Source organism: Musca autumnalis, unplaced genomic scaffold (assembly GCF_047663935.1).
Source record: "Musca autumnalis isolate F117 unplaced genomic scaffold, ASM4766393v1 scaffold_5, whole genome shotgun sequence".
In the NCBI taxonomy this organism is placed as follows: domain Eukaryota; kingdom Metazoa; phylum Arthropoda; class Insecta; order Diptera; family Muscidae; genus Musca; species Musca autumnalis.
The window spans coordinates 187,064,141-187,076,785 of NW_027412088.1; the positions used below are offsets into that span (position 1 = coordinate 187,064,141).

Below are 12,645 nucleotides of genomic sequence, written 5' to 3' on the forward strand. Positions count from 1 at the left end.
AAAACCGGCAAAAGTAGCAAAAGTTGTAAACTGCTCCCATATGAATTGTATGGTGTCTGAAGTAAAGGAACGCTTTTCGAGTAGAAAGTGGTAAAACTTGAAGATTCTTGCACGTAAAGGAACAGAGCTTTTTTGTATTTTCTAGCTACATGTTGCAAAACACAGAGTTGTATACGAGGATTTATACCAGATTTAAAACAAATCCACTTAATAGGAGGATTTATTTTTGTATGGGGAATCTGGTGGATTTTGGCTGGATTTAGCAAATAAAACCTGATAATGGGCTAAATCCGGCTAATGGTGTCATATCTAAATGGCATATAACAGCAACTGAAACAACATGGACAAACTCCTCTTTGTTGCAAAGCCATTTTGGACCAGGGCCTGGATTCTTGTTCTGTGAAAATTTGAAATAAACAATATTTCCTTTATAAATTTTTTCATTTGACAGTTTTTTCCTTTATAAAAGTTTTCATTTCACATTTTCATAGAAACAGAATTGAGCCCCTGTACTGCAACAACACACAACGTCAACAGAGAATCTATTGCAACAACCATGGTGTAAGAAAGAAGGTGATACAATAATAGCAACCTATGTCTTCATTTGCTGTCAAAACATATTTTTAATCAAAAATAAATAACAAATATTTCGCTTCTATAAAAAATATCTGTGTACAACATCTTTGTTTAAGCTTCGCGAATAATATTTTAACGTTTTCTTCTAACTTTTGTGGATATTTCGCGCAAAAAAAATTTGACAGCAAATGAAGACTACAACCTAACGTCAACTACTGGATCACCTTGTTAAATTCGCCTTGGCAACAACTAAATGATTTCCATAACGTGCAAACCCAATCCTAGTGAAGACTTTAAGGGGTCGATTATGGATAGCAACCCAACTCCAGTTGCTTTGCCGACAACAAATTTAATAATCAAAATTTCCATTTCCGCATTGGAATTTAACCTTTTTGCAATTAAATAAATAGCTAAAGGTTCAAAACATTGATATTGAATGAATTTGACAAAAATTTCTTTCGTTTCACTTATTGTAATTGTATGATTTTCTCTTCTGGCAACGCAACTACAGTTAAGTTGCTTTCCATAACCGACCCCTAAATCTTTTGAAATACTGCGCATTGATTACTGTTGTTTTATGGAGCCAAACCCAAAGGTAAACCCCTCGTCACATAAGAGGATTTCTGGCTTAATTCATTAATGGGTACTTTACACGATATGTTTTTTACATATGAGTTGTCACTTTGCATATACATTTTGTATGGGAGAAGTGACAACTCATATGTAAAAAAACATATCGTGTAAAGTACCCATAAGTTGCATGTTCTTCCGGCATTAAGTCAAAAGTCAAAGCATACGAAAATCGTGTTTCAGCACACTTTCAGCCGCGTAGAGTTGGCGAACAGATAGTTTCACCAATATTTCCAATGAATTGGCGTGTAGTATCATGACTAAAGGTGAAAACACTCGTGTATCCCGTAATTATTCCTCATCCGTCAATGATAAATATTCCCAAATGTCGCCCGGGATGCTATCTTCTCTGAAACTTTGGGGACTTTCTCCTCCATTAGATTGAGGAGCTATGTCTGTTTAAGTTTTCATTTTTGTCGCCGAGTTCCGGGATATCGTCCCTCTTCATAACTATCGTCCGTGTTTTTGCTGCTGGCGACAGTTTTGAGGGACTGACTCGCTGTCATTGTCTATATTTGTAACAGTCAGTTATAGTAAGGTTGTTGAGCTTGTAGATGTGAAGACTGAGGGTGCCAAGGCATACATTTTACTCCAAAAACCGTTCCCGTACACAAAAAAGTTGTAAAATGTTCACTTCTCTTTAAACAAAAATGGCGCTGAATGACGCTCTCTTTAAAAACTTTTTACACGACAAATTTGGGCGAGTAAAAAAATAGTAACATGGTTGCCGGCATCTGATTGGCTGATACGCCGACTTTGACATTTGTTCCAGTTTTTTTTTGACGTATTTTCCATTTTTCCGTTCCCGAACTATTTCAAAAAACTTGTGTGTGACAACAAATTGTTTGCAGTTCTCTCTTTTACGAGTTTTACTATTAAAAAGTACGGGAACGAAGCTATCAATTTAATGCAATTGACACATCTGGTCTGTTCCTTTACTTTTAAAAATGGTAACAGTGGCAAAAAATGGTAAAAGTGGTGAACTGGTCTCATATAAATTGTATGCTTTTTAAAGTAAAGGAACACTTTGCAGGTTAAAAATGGTAAGAAATGGTAACCTCAGGCACGTAAAGGAACAGAGCTATCATGTTACCATCAGCTGGCTTGATAATGCTACCTGTATTATTGTACCATGATTACAATGTAGCATGGTACAATAATACAGGTAGCATTATCATGCCAGCTGATGGTAACATAATGTGTCAACTGCATTGAATTGATGTCAAATTTTGACACCTTATGTTACCAACAATTGCCGATGCGGCTACCTGTGTATTTGTACCATGCAATGTAGGCCATGGCAAACATATGACACAGTAGCTCTGTTCCAGAACTAAAAATTTTTTAAATTTTTACCACTTTTACACATTTTGCGTTCCCGTACACAAAATTTATATGAAAATCGTTTACGACTTTTACAACTTTTACCACTTTATAAAGTACTGGAACAGGCAAAGTTACAACTTTTTCTTTCAAAACATGTACAAATTTGTGCAAACTTTTACGAAATGCTGTTCGATAACAAACTTGAACTTAAAAGAGAATTGAGAAGCATTGTAAGTAGTTGCAAGAACTTGCAAATACTTTTTACTTGCGAAGCTATCGAACAGGACTAATGAAAAAACAGGAGAAGATATTTAATTAATTTAAATAATTGTCCTATATGACCTAAGGAGATTATGTAGAAAAGGATATCAAGTAAAGTCCTATACATCAACCGCTATGTCCCATTCCACACTAGCGTGAATTTCATTAAAAATTTCATGAAATTAGACTTTCTTAAATCGAATTCCCCACTACAGCAATTTCATGTTTTTACTTTACTGTGGCAGTCGATCTAGAGACGCATAATTTCATGCAATTTTTTCAATGAAATCACTCTAGTGTCGACCGGGATTATGTGACGATCGTTTCGTTTATGTTATGTTCATACCAGCATTTGAATCACGTTATTCCCTCTCATAATTACGTATACGAATTAACCCGTTCATACGATATGGTACACAATTCATAGCAACATGATTCAAATTTTCACACTTTTTATTTACTGATTTTAAAGAAAATTTCAGCCAAAAGACAAGTTAAATTAGTTAATATCATGGTATAAGTAAAGAGGTAGATTTAAATGATAAAAATCTATATAACCCTTGTTTTTCCTGAATTCCTAAAACTTCAAAATTAAGCAACAAGTGGGTTTTTTTCCAACACCAATTTTGAGCATTTTATTAAAATCGCGCAAATTGAATGAAGGACCAATCTTTCTCCGCATAATCAAGTTGTAGATATGATAAAATGTTTGTTTCAATGATAACCTGACGAATTATTTCCATACAAATGTTCCAAAAATAATTTTAAAAATCATTGAAATCGATTGTTTTTAAAATTGTTTGACATATTATTCAAATGTTTGGTTTACATTCGGCGTCTTTTCGTGATTTCGAAGGCGATGCGTGATTTCGGGCGGAATCAAGCTAAATTTATCATGATTTCGCATACAAAAATGAAATTACCTCATTTCGTGATTTCAGCGAAATCAACATCGAAATCACAGTACACATGATATACAACCCTGTTTTTGCCTAAAAAAAGTACCAAAAGTAGCAACACTTTTCACGTATTACAATAAACAAGGTTGATGGTCAATTGCTGCAACAAAAATTTTAGTATCAAAATTTGTAAACAATGTGAAAAAAGTATTAAATTACTTTGTTACAATGCTATTTTTCATTGTGTTCCCGTACTTTTTTAATGGTAGTGTTAGAAAAAAGAGCGAATAGTCAAAAATTGCTTCCCTATACAAATTTCTTAAAAAATACGGGAACGGAAAAATGACGGAAATTGCATAAATGTCAAAATCAACGTATCAGATATCATATAAGATGCCAATGAAAATACTTGCTGCTAGTTTCTACTAGGCCAAAATTGTATGGCAGAAAACAGGAGAAGGTGTTATTCGGCGCTATTTTTGTTTAAAGAGAAGTGCAAGTCTTGCTACATTTCGGAGTACTAATATTATGCCGGTTCTGAGCACATCTTTTATCTATCAAAATTTTTTATTATGTCTCAACGATAAAATATTTTTTTTTTATTTTTTCATTTGTTAGTACTATACACAATTAATACAATATATAGATAATTTTACGATAATTTTCCAAATAAAGTTGTAAAGTTCTATATTTTTATATTTGTGATGATTAATTCAATTTACAACAACTTGTGAAAATTCATGTTCGATCAGCTGCGCATATGCATCTACCCTGATCATTGTGATATGTTTGGAATCAACAAAAAATAAGTGTAAACACTGGGGTGTATTTCAGGATTTGGTGAAATCCAGTGGATTTTGGAGCGCTAGTGTAAATTTGGCATAAAGGTGAAAACACTCTTGTATCCCGTATTTCTTCCTCATCCGTCAATGATAAATATTCCCAAATGTCGACATGTCGGACACTAAAACACGCGCTTATAGAGGCGGTACAATATTTGTTAATATGTGTGGTATTTTGTTAAACTTGAAAAGAATAAAGCCCTAATAAACATTTCAAAAGCAAACGATTGAAACAGCTTCTATTTTTTCAATGAATTACCAGCGACCCCAAACATTTTTGCAAGAATTCTACTTTCTGCGAGAAGGTATGCATTTAGTGGAATGATATGGAAACATTCAAATTAAAAATCTAACGAGTTTTCATTCATGTTTTTCAAAATATTCAATAAATTGTGAAAAATTATAAGTTTTTTTTAAATTGCAATAATTTATAGACATTTCCTTATTTTGTTTACATTTTTATTTGACACTAACGTTACAAGCAAAAACAAATTCCTATGTGGTTGTTGTTGAGTTGTATTTGTTGTAGTACTTACTTTACCTGGTTTGTTCTACCATGATAAGCAGCCATAATTAAAACGACCTTTTTAATGATTTATTCTCATACATGACAATTTGACGTGTTGCCATACAACATTACTTCTTCGTTTATCGCACCTTTTCGATTACCGTACAGCAATCGATAATTTTTTCAAAGAATCCTTGAGAAAAGAAGAAAAATCTCAGAAACTACGATAACCAGCTACTACGAAAATAGGGAGAAACTCAGGAATCAGCAAGAATTAGTATGGCTCGGTTCTTTTGTTGTTCCCATAATTAATTTCTCAATTTAATGGAAATAAATGGAAATAAAGTAAAAACTACATAATAACATCCCAAATAGTGAAACATTTGCAAAAATTCAATACATAGGCAGCACATTTTAAAGCTTGTAAAATTCCAATTGAACAACGAAAGTTATCGCATTAAAGTAGTGAAAAAAGGCTAAATAAATTTGTTACCGACAACAGCAGCAACAACTACAACACCTTTGGCAAAAATGTATGATGATATTTTGTGTGTTTAGGGACACGGAATCCGTTCGGTGAAAAGTTTCGTTTTATATAGTTTTAAAACAAAATTGGAGCAAGGTTGGTTTCCCCACTCGTACTACGACGTGTCGCGTTCGTTGTATTGTTGATTGTTTAGTTGTGATTTGATCGGCAAGGAAATAAAAAATAAATACCTAGCGAACTTTTGGAGGCATCTTTTTCCTAACATTTGGAAGTTGCTAACAAATTCGTCGATTCGGGTTTGTGTTCTTGGGGTTTCGTAAAAACAAAAACAATTTCAGAACTTTACAACCAGCCAGCAGAATAGAGTGTTGCAGTGCTATCAGCAGTGCATTCATTGTTGCATTGCGTGGCCCCCAAACTCCTCTTGCAAATCTAAATCGCCCCAGTCTGCATTCAACGAAACGATTCGAGACATAGTACTACGTACGTATTATGACAACAACGAGGACGGACGTCAACTCTACTCTCTGGGTGGGCTGCTTCTGTAAATTGCATACCTATAAAAGTAAAAAATAAAACAAATTTCTCGTATCACAACAACAACAGCAGCACCAACAACGCAGCTTCAGTATAGAAAAATAATATATAAAATTTGCAAAGCAACAACAACAACAGCAAATCGTCAAAATTCGTATCGTCGTCATCATCCCATCAACATTGATCGCCAAACCAACCAACCCATCATCAGTGCATTGAGTGCATACATAAATAAAGCGCACACGCACACACATAGTTCCACATACATCCCATATGTATATACAGCTGTATCCAATTGCCACACAAGTGCCTCCAATGTGCCGGGATAGATGAATGGGTGTTTAGGATAACAAATTGCCAAACATCTTCTAGCCCAGTTGGCCCAAAACAGGTGAGTTGCTATAGCTTTAATTTTTGTAAATAATTTAATTAATTTTCTTGCCATTTTTTGCAGATTAAGAGAGAGTGGAGCAAAATTAGTAGTTATTTAATGATGGAAAAAGCCAAAGCTTATATTAAAAATGAGCTTAAAAGTAGCCAGCAGCAGCAACAGCAACAATCGGAGCAATCCAGGCCTCCATCGGCATCATCTCAGCACCAGCAGCAGCAGCAGCATCAACAACAACAACATTATGCAGCTGCCATGGCCGCCCATCAGCATCAGATGGTGCAGCAGCATCATCACTATCGCACTGCGGAGCAAATGCCTCTATGTTATGTTTGCGGCGGCCAAGGTGCCTATCAAATGCTGCGCATAAAACCCAACTACGAAAGGCCCCAAGAATCTTATTTCCCCTTTTTGGAACGCCATGAACCACCAACGGGAGTGCCCCAAGTCACAGTCCAGCAAGCATATGTTATGGCCTGTCATCTTTGCTACCTTTCCCTTAATGAACAATGGAATGCCTATGAAAGGGAAAAGAAGCCTCACATACAACGTATCTATCACATGAAGAGGGTAGATAATAAACCCTATATTGGTGCCGATATTGCCACTCAGGGTGAATATGCCGCCCAAATGTTGGGATTAAGTGCCGAGCATTTAGCCCAATCTAGCTTAGCTAATGAAAGTGCGCATCAACAACTACAACAGCAACAACAACTGCAGCAGCAGCAACAACGTCAGCAACACACATCGTCACCACAAATGCCTTATGGCTACAACAATAATCGCAACAACAGCACACCGCAACATTATCGCAATGAATCTTCTATGTATAATCAAGCAACGAATCCCAACAATGCAATGCATCAACAATTGACGCCACAGGGAGGAGGTTCTCTGTCAAGAAATTCCTCACCTTCGCCAGCACCCAATACGGCACAAGATTATTATACCCGAAATTCTCCATTGTCACTTTCACGCAATCCCAATGAACGATCACAGTCTTTGAGTAGACCTCAATCTCGCGAGGGTGGTGGTGGAGGAGGAGGAAATTTACAACTTCCCTCCCCCTCTTCAAGGCCATCAAGTGTACAGGGCAATGCCTTTGAATCGTTGAACATAAAACCCTCATCATTTGCTCACCACAAATTGAAATTGGGACAACTTTCCTATTCCAATTCGGTATTACACAATGCCTATGGTGGTCAAGGTGGCCAACCACCTTCCCACTACAACAGTGCTCCACATTTAAACCTGGATACATCTTCACCGCACAATTATCAAATTAAACCAACGCCACCACCAATGGCCATGTCACCCAGCGACCCGAATGCAGGAAGAAACACCACCACCCCTCAACACTGTCCACCCAGTCCATATAGCGTTGACTACAGCTCTTCACATCAGCGGGAAAATGATGATGTATTGGATTTACGCAACACTCGACCATCATCAATACCACCCAATACAGCGGGGGGTATAACATCTTCAGTATCGGCTCCAGCAACACCAACGGCTATGCCTAACAATACAACCGCCCCACCTGTAGATGTGGGCATTTTAGATCTGTCAATGCCCGATAAAAATTCTACCACCGAAGTATGTTATGCCTGCGGTGAGGAGCAACGTCGCGGCAGTTTAATTGAGATAAGCACTTTAAAATCCAAAGATGATAAAGTTGATCGTCCCTACTTTCCCATATTCTATGATATGCATCCACGACCGGCACGTTCGCGACCCATGGATCCACGCGGTATGATCCAGGCGTGTCACTTGTGCTATGAACATTTAATGAAGCAGTGGCATCATTATAAGGTAAGTGTAGATCTCTAAATTTTGTCAATCATTTGTCTGTTAATGCGGAATTTTATAATTTGAGGTTATGTCACGGTAAGGATAAAAAATGTAAACTTGAGCAAATGGAATTTAAAAGGATTAAATGTAAGGATTAAGATTGACAATCGTTTTAGTGGGAGACGCGGTCTGCAACCAGTCTTGACTGAAATTCTCGTCTTAATATGGAATTTGATAATTTGAGGTTATGTCATAGCAAGGATGAAAATGTAAACTTGAAGTTAAAACTAATAGATGTAAGGAATATGAATGGCTATCGTTTTAGTTGTTGTTGTTGTAGCAGCATAGAAACCCACGTGAAGCAAAGGTTTGATGCTGGGTTGGCAGCCGCTGGCCGAAACACTATCGGGTATGTGATGAAAACCGAATCGACTCGATTTGCAGAATCGAAATGGTATATAATCGGAGTGCCGTTGATGATATATGTATATAGTTTTGCTTAGCAAACGCCCATTATTTGAATAATATTTTTAAAATCCATTTTCAATTTCATTAAAATATTCACCAAAATTGGAGATATACGATTTCGATTTTTGGCAAAACGAGTCGAATCGCTTTCCATCACATACCTATATGGTAGATAGATGTGAAGATAGTGACTCGTTTAGAGTGGTCTTCCATCCTAACAGCAGTTATGTCTCCTCCACTGAAATTAGAGAGGAGAAGTAAGTTAAGGTTCTTTTTGTCGACTATACATGTTCTTACCTTATCTCCATTGGAAGCGGCGAAAGTGGTATAGTTTTTGTCATTCAGTCCGGCAACCCTGTTCTTATAAAGATAGGGTTCCTGGATTAGGGCAATGTCAACTTGGTGTTTTGTGAGGGTTAGGAGGAGTTCGGCCGCAGCAGCTTTGCAGTGATGCAGGTTGATCTGCATGATGCAAAGCCGCTGCTGCATGCGCCTACCTACTGCCTGTTGCCTATGTAAGATCTCAAGAGGTTTTCTGCTGCCTATAGGACCCCTCAAAAGATCTTTTGTTACCTGTAGGACACCCCAAAAGGTCTTTTGTTTCCTCATAAACCTTTATATCGTCTAGGGATAACCTTAAAAGGTCTTCTGTCGCCTAAACATGCATCAATAGGTTTTCTGTGACATATATCAGACCTTAAGAAGTCTTCTGTTACCTATAGAAGACACTCAAAGGTCCTTTGCCGTCCGTAGAAGTCCTCCAAAGGTCTTTTTTTAGTCCATATAATACTTCAAAAAATCTCTTGTGCCTCAACAATGCCTCAAAAAACTTGCTGTCTATAGAAGACCTCTGGAGGTCTCCTTTTGTATATGAAACACCTCAAATGGTATTTTTGTGCCTCTAATGGTCTTATACTGCCTATAGAAGACTTCAAGATGTTATCTGTTGCCTATATAAGACCGAGAGGTTTTCTGTTGCCTATAGAACACCTCATAAGAACTTTTGTTGCCTATACATGACCTCAAAAAGTCTGAAGAGGTTTTCTGTGACTTACAGGAGACCCTAAGAAGTCTTCTGTTGCCTCTAGGACCTCATGACATCTTGTGTTGTCTCAAGAGGTCTTCGATCGCCTAAAGTAGACCTAGAACGCTCTTATGTTGTCTATGGAAAACCTTAAGAGATTTTTCGTAATCTTTATAAGACTTTGAGAGGTTTTTTCTTGTCTATAGAACACTTCAATAGATCTTTTGTAGCTATAAAACACCTCAAAAGATCTCAAAAAGTCTTATATCGACTAGAGAAGATCTAAAAAGGACTTCTGCCGCCTAAAGAATGCATCAAGAGGTTTTCTGTGATTTATAGGTGACCTTAAGAAGTCTTCTGCTGCCTATACGACCTAAAGTGATCTTGTATTGTCGGTAGAAAACCTCAAGAGGACCTCTAGTTTTCTGTTTCCTCTAGAAGAACTCGAAAGGTCCTCTGTTCCCTATATAATACCTGATGAGAACTTTTGCTGTTTCTTAAACTGCATTTAAGGAACATTTTTGAATTTAAAATGTGCAAAGCTTGGGCCAATGCCGGTCATTTCTATCGGTAGTTATCGTACCCACCAGCCATTTAGTTGGGCACCACGAAAATATTGAACTTTTGCAATGGAGGAACCCGAAGGTGTTGTCCGATATAGACCTTCTGGAACTTCATATATCGAAGAAATTTTTCCACGAGTGTAACGCGTGCATAAAAGTACTCTCCATAAGCTTTAAAACGATGCCCATATTGCCCAAATATGGACTTCCCCCCGGAAAATTATATATCGTTGTGTTCAGGATGCCAAGTGCTGTCTACTGTAAAAATTTCAGTCCGATCCGAGATGTGCCCCTAAACAACCTAAAGGTGTGAAAGTACGAAATTTCCGAAATGTCAAGACCCATATCTCGGGAAGTATGGACTTCCTCCAGACAATACCAGGGTTCCAAAATCATTATATAGATTAAGCACACTTTTAGTGGTATCAAAGTGTATATACCCTCGTTCTGCTAAAGGCCGAAGGTATAGAAATGTTGATCGTGGCGATGAGCACACCAAGTGATGATCCAAGTGGAGCCCCTAAACTAGGATTAAACCAGTGTTGCAATACATTTTCAATGGGGTGGGTCAACTTTCGATTGCTGCAATGTATCTTCGATTTCTTTTTCCAGTCGTCTGCGAAATAAAACCCTTGTTCTATATTTGGTAAGTGAACAATGCAACCTCAGTTTAACAAACATCAGCTACATGGGCCATCCTATGTTTTTCTCCAAAACAAACCTAATTACCCACACTTCCTATTCATAATTGTAATCACATGTTATTCCTTGCAACATCAAAGCCTTCCACAAAGAAGTGAAGTGAACCGGTCTTGTAACAAACAGAAATACTTACAAACATGCCCCCTTTGATTTCCACGTTTGCAGCAGTGTAATCCGATAACGCAGAAATGTTATCGCATCGTAATTTTTTTGAACGAATAACAGCAGCAAGCCACCGGCTACTAGTTCTACTTAATGTATTGGGTCATATCTAGTTTTAGCTTGAAAGCGTTCTTGTTGCATTGTTCCCCCCGTCCCCCGCTTCCACCACTTCCTTGAAATGTGTCTTGGAATAACGACATCATATTATCAGTGTTTTGTGTAAATTATATGTAAGCGGACAGACAAACGGACGGACAGATAGACACTTATGACTGTGTCGCTCAGTTTTTTGCCACTAATGCAAAAAAAATCATGCCAACATCAACAACAAGAACGCCATCAAACATTACAAATTTGATAACATGGAAAATGTGAAGTGTGGAGGATAAATAGCATACATATATAACGCGGCGCCAAGTTGGAACAGTGGTTGAGATACATTATTTTAATAAATGTTAAGAGGTATTTCTGTGATATTTTCTCTTTAAGGCTAACGAGGGTATATAGAACACTTTCATTGGATCCAAACAGTTTCTTATCCTCATAATGGTTTCCAAATATGATTGGGCGAAATCCGTTTCACACAATTTGAAGTCAATTTCAAGCACTATTTGTCCAAACTTTGCAACTTGTAATTGTCCGGTTTTAAACGAAGTTCGAAGATGGACCGTATGGGTCCATTTCTTTGGGTACTAACCCCACATAAGTTCAGAATGTTTCTTTAAAATGGAGAGTCCGGTAACACTCGAAGGGAGTAAATGATTTCTGAAGGAAAGGGTGCTTCTATAGGCCCTTTCCGAAAGAAAGAGTGCCCATATAGACACTTTCTGAATGAAAGGGGGCTTCTAAAAGACTCCTTCTGAAAGAAAGGGTGCTTCTATAGACCCTTTCTGAAGCGGGGGTGCTTCTATAGACCCTTTCTGAAGCAGAGGGTGCTTCTATAGACCCTTTCTGAAGCAGAGGGTGCTTCTATAGACCCTTTCTGAAAGAAGGGGTGCTTCTACAGACCCTTTCTAAAAGAAAGGGTGCTTCTATAGACCCTTTCTAAATGAAAGGGTGCTCCTATAGACCCTTTCTAAATGAAAGGGTGCTCCTTTAGACCCTTTCTAAAAAAGGGTGCTTCTATAGACCCTTTCTAAAAGAAAGGGTGCTCTGCGGACCCTTTCTGAAAGAAAGGGTGCTTCTATAGACCCCTTCTGAAAAAAGTGTGCTTCTATAGACCCTTTCCGAAAGAAAGGGTGCTTCTATATACACCCCTTCCGAAAGAAAGGGAGCTTCTATAGACCCTTTCCGAAAGAAAGGGTGCTTCTATAGACCCTTTCCGAAAGAAAGGGTGCTTCTATAGACCCTTTCCGAAAGAAAGGGTGCTTCTATAGACCCTTTCTGTAAGAAAGGGTGCTTCTATAGACCCTTTCTGAAAGAAAGGATGCTTCTACAGACCCTTTCTGAAACAAAAGGTGTTTCTATAGACCCTTTTTGAA

The 12,645-nt window shown here is 37.6% G+C and overlaps 1 protein-coding gene across 2 annotated transcripts in view; it reads left to right on the forward strand.

Annotated features, from left to right (window-relative positions):
- Window positions 1–5,283: 5,283 nt before the first annotated feature.
- The window catches only part of px (MAP7 domain-containg protein plexus), a 184,558-nt gene continuing 177,196 nt past the window's right edge, over window positions 5,284–12,645 (forward strand). For both annotated transcript variants that reach the window (XM_073954951.1, XM_073954950.1), the window contains exons 1-2: window positions 5,284–6,457; window positions 6,521–8,266. In XM_073954951.1, the coding sequence (XP_073811052.1) occupies window positions 6,557–8,266 (1,710 nt within the window). In that variant the 5' untranslated portion in view covers window positions 5,284–6,457; window positions 6,521–6,556. The remainder of the gene's footprint in view (window positions 6,458–6,520; window positions 8,267–12,645) is intronic.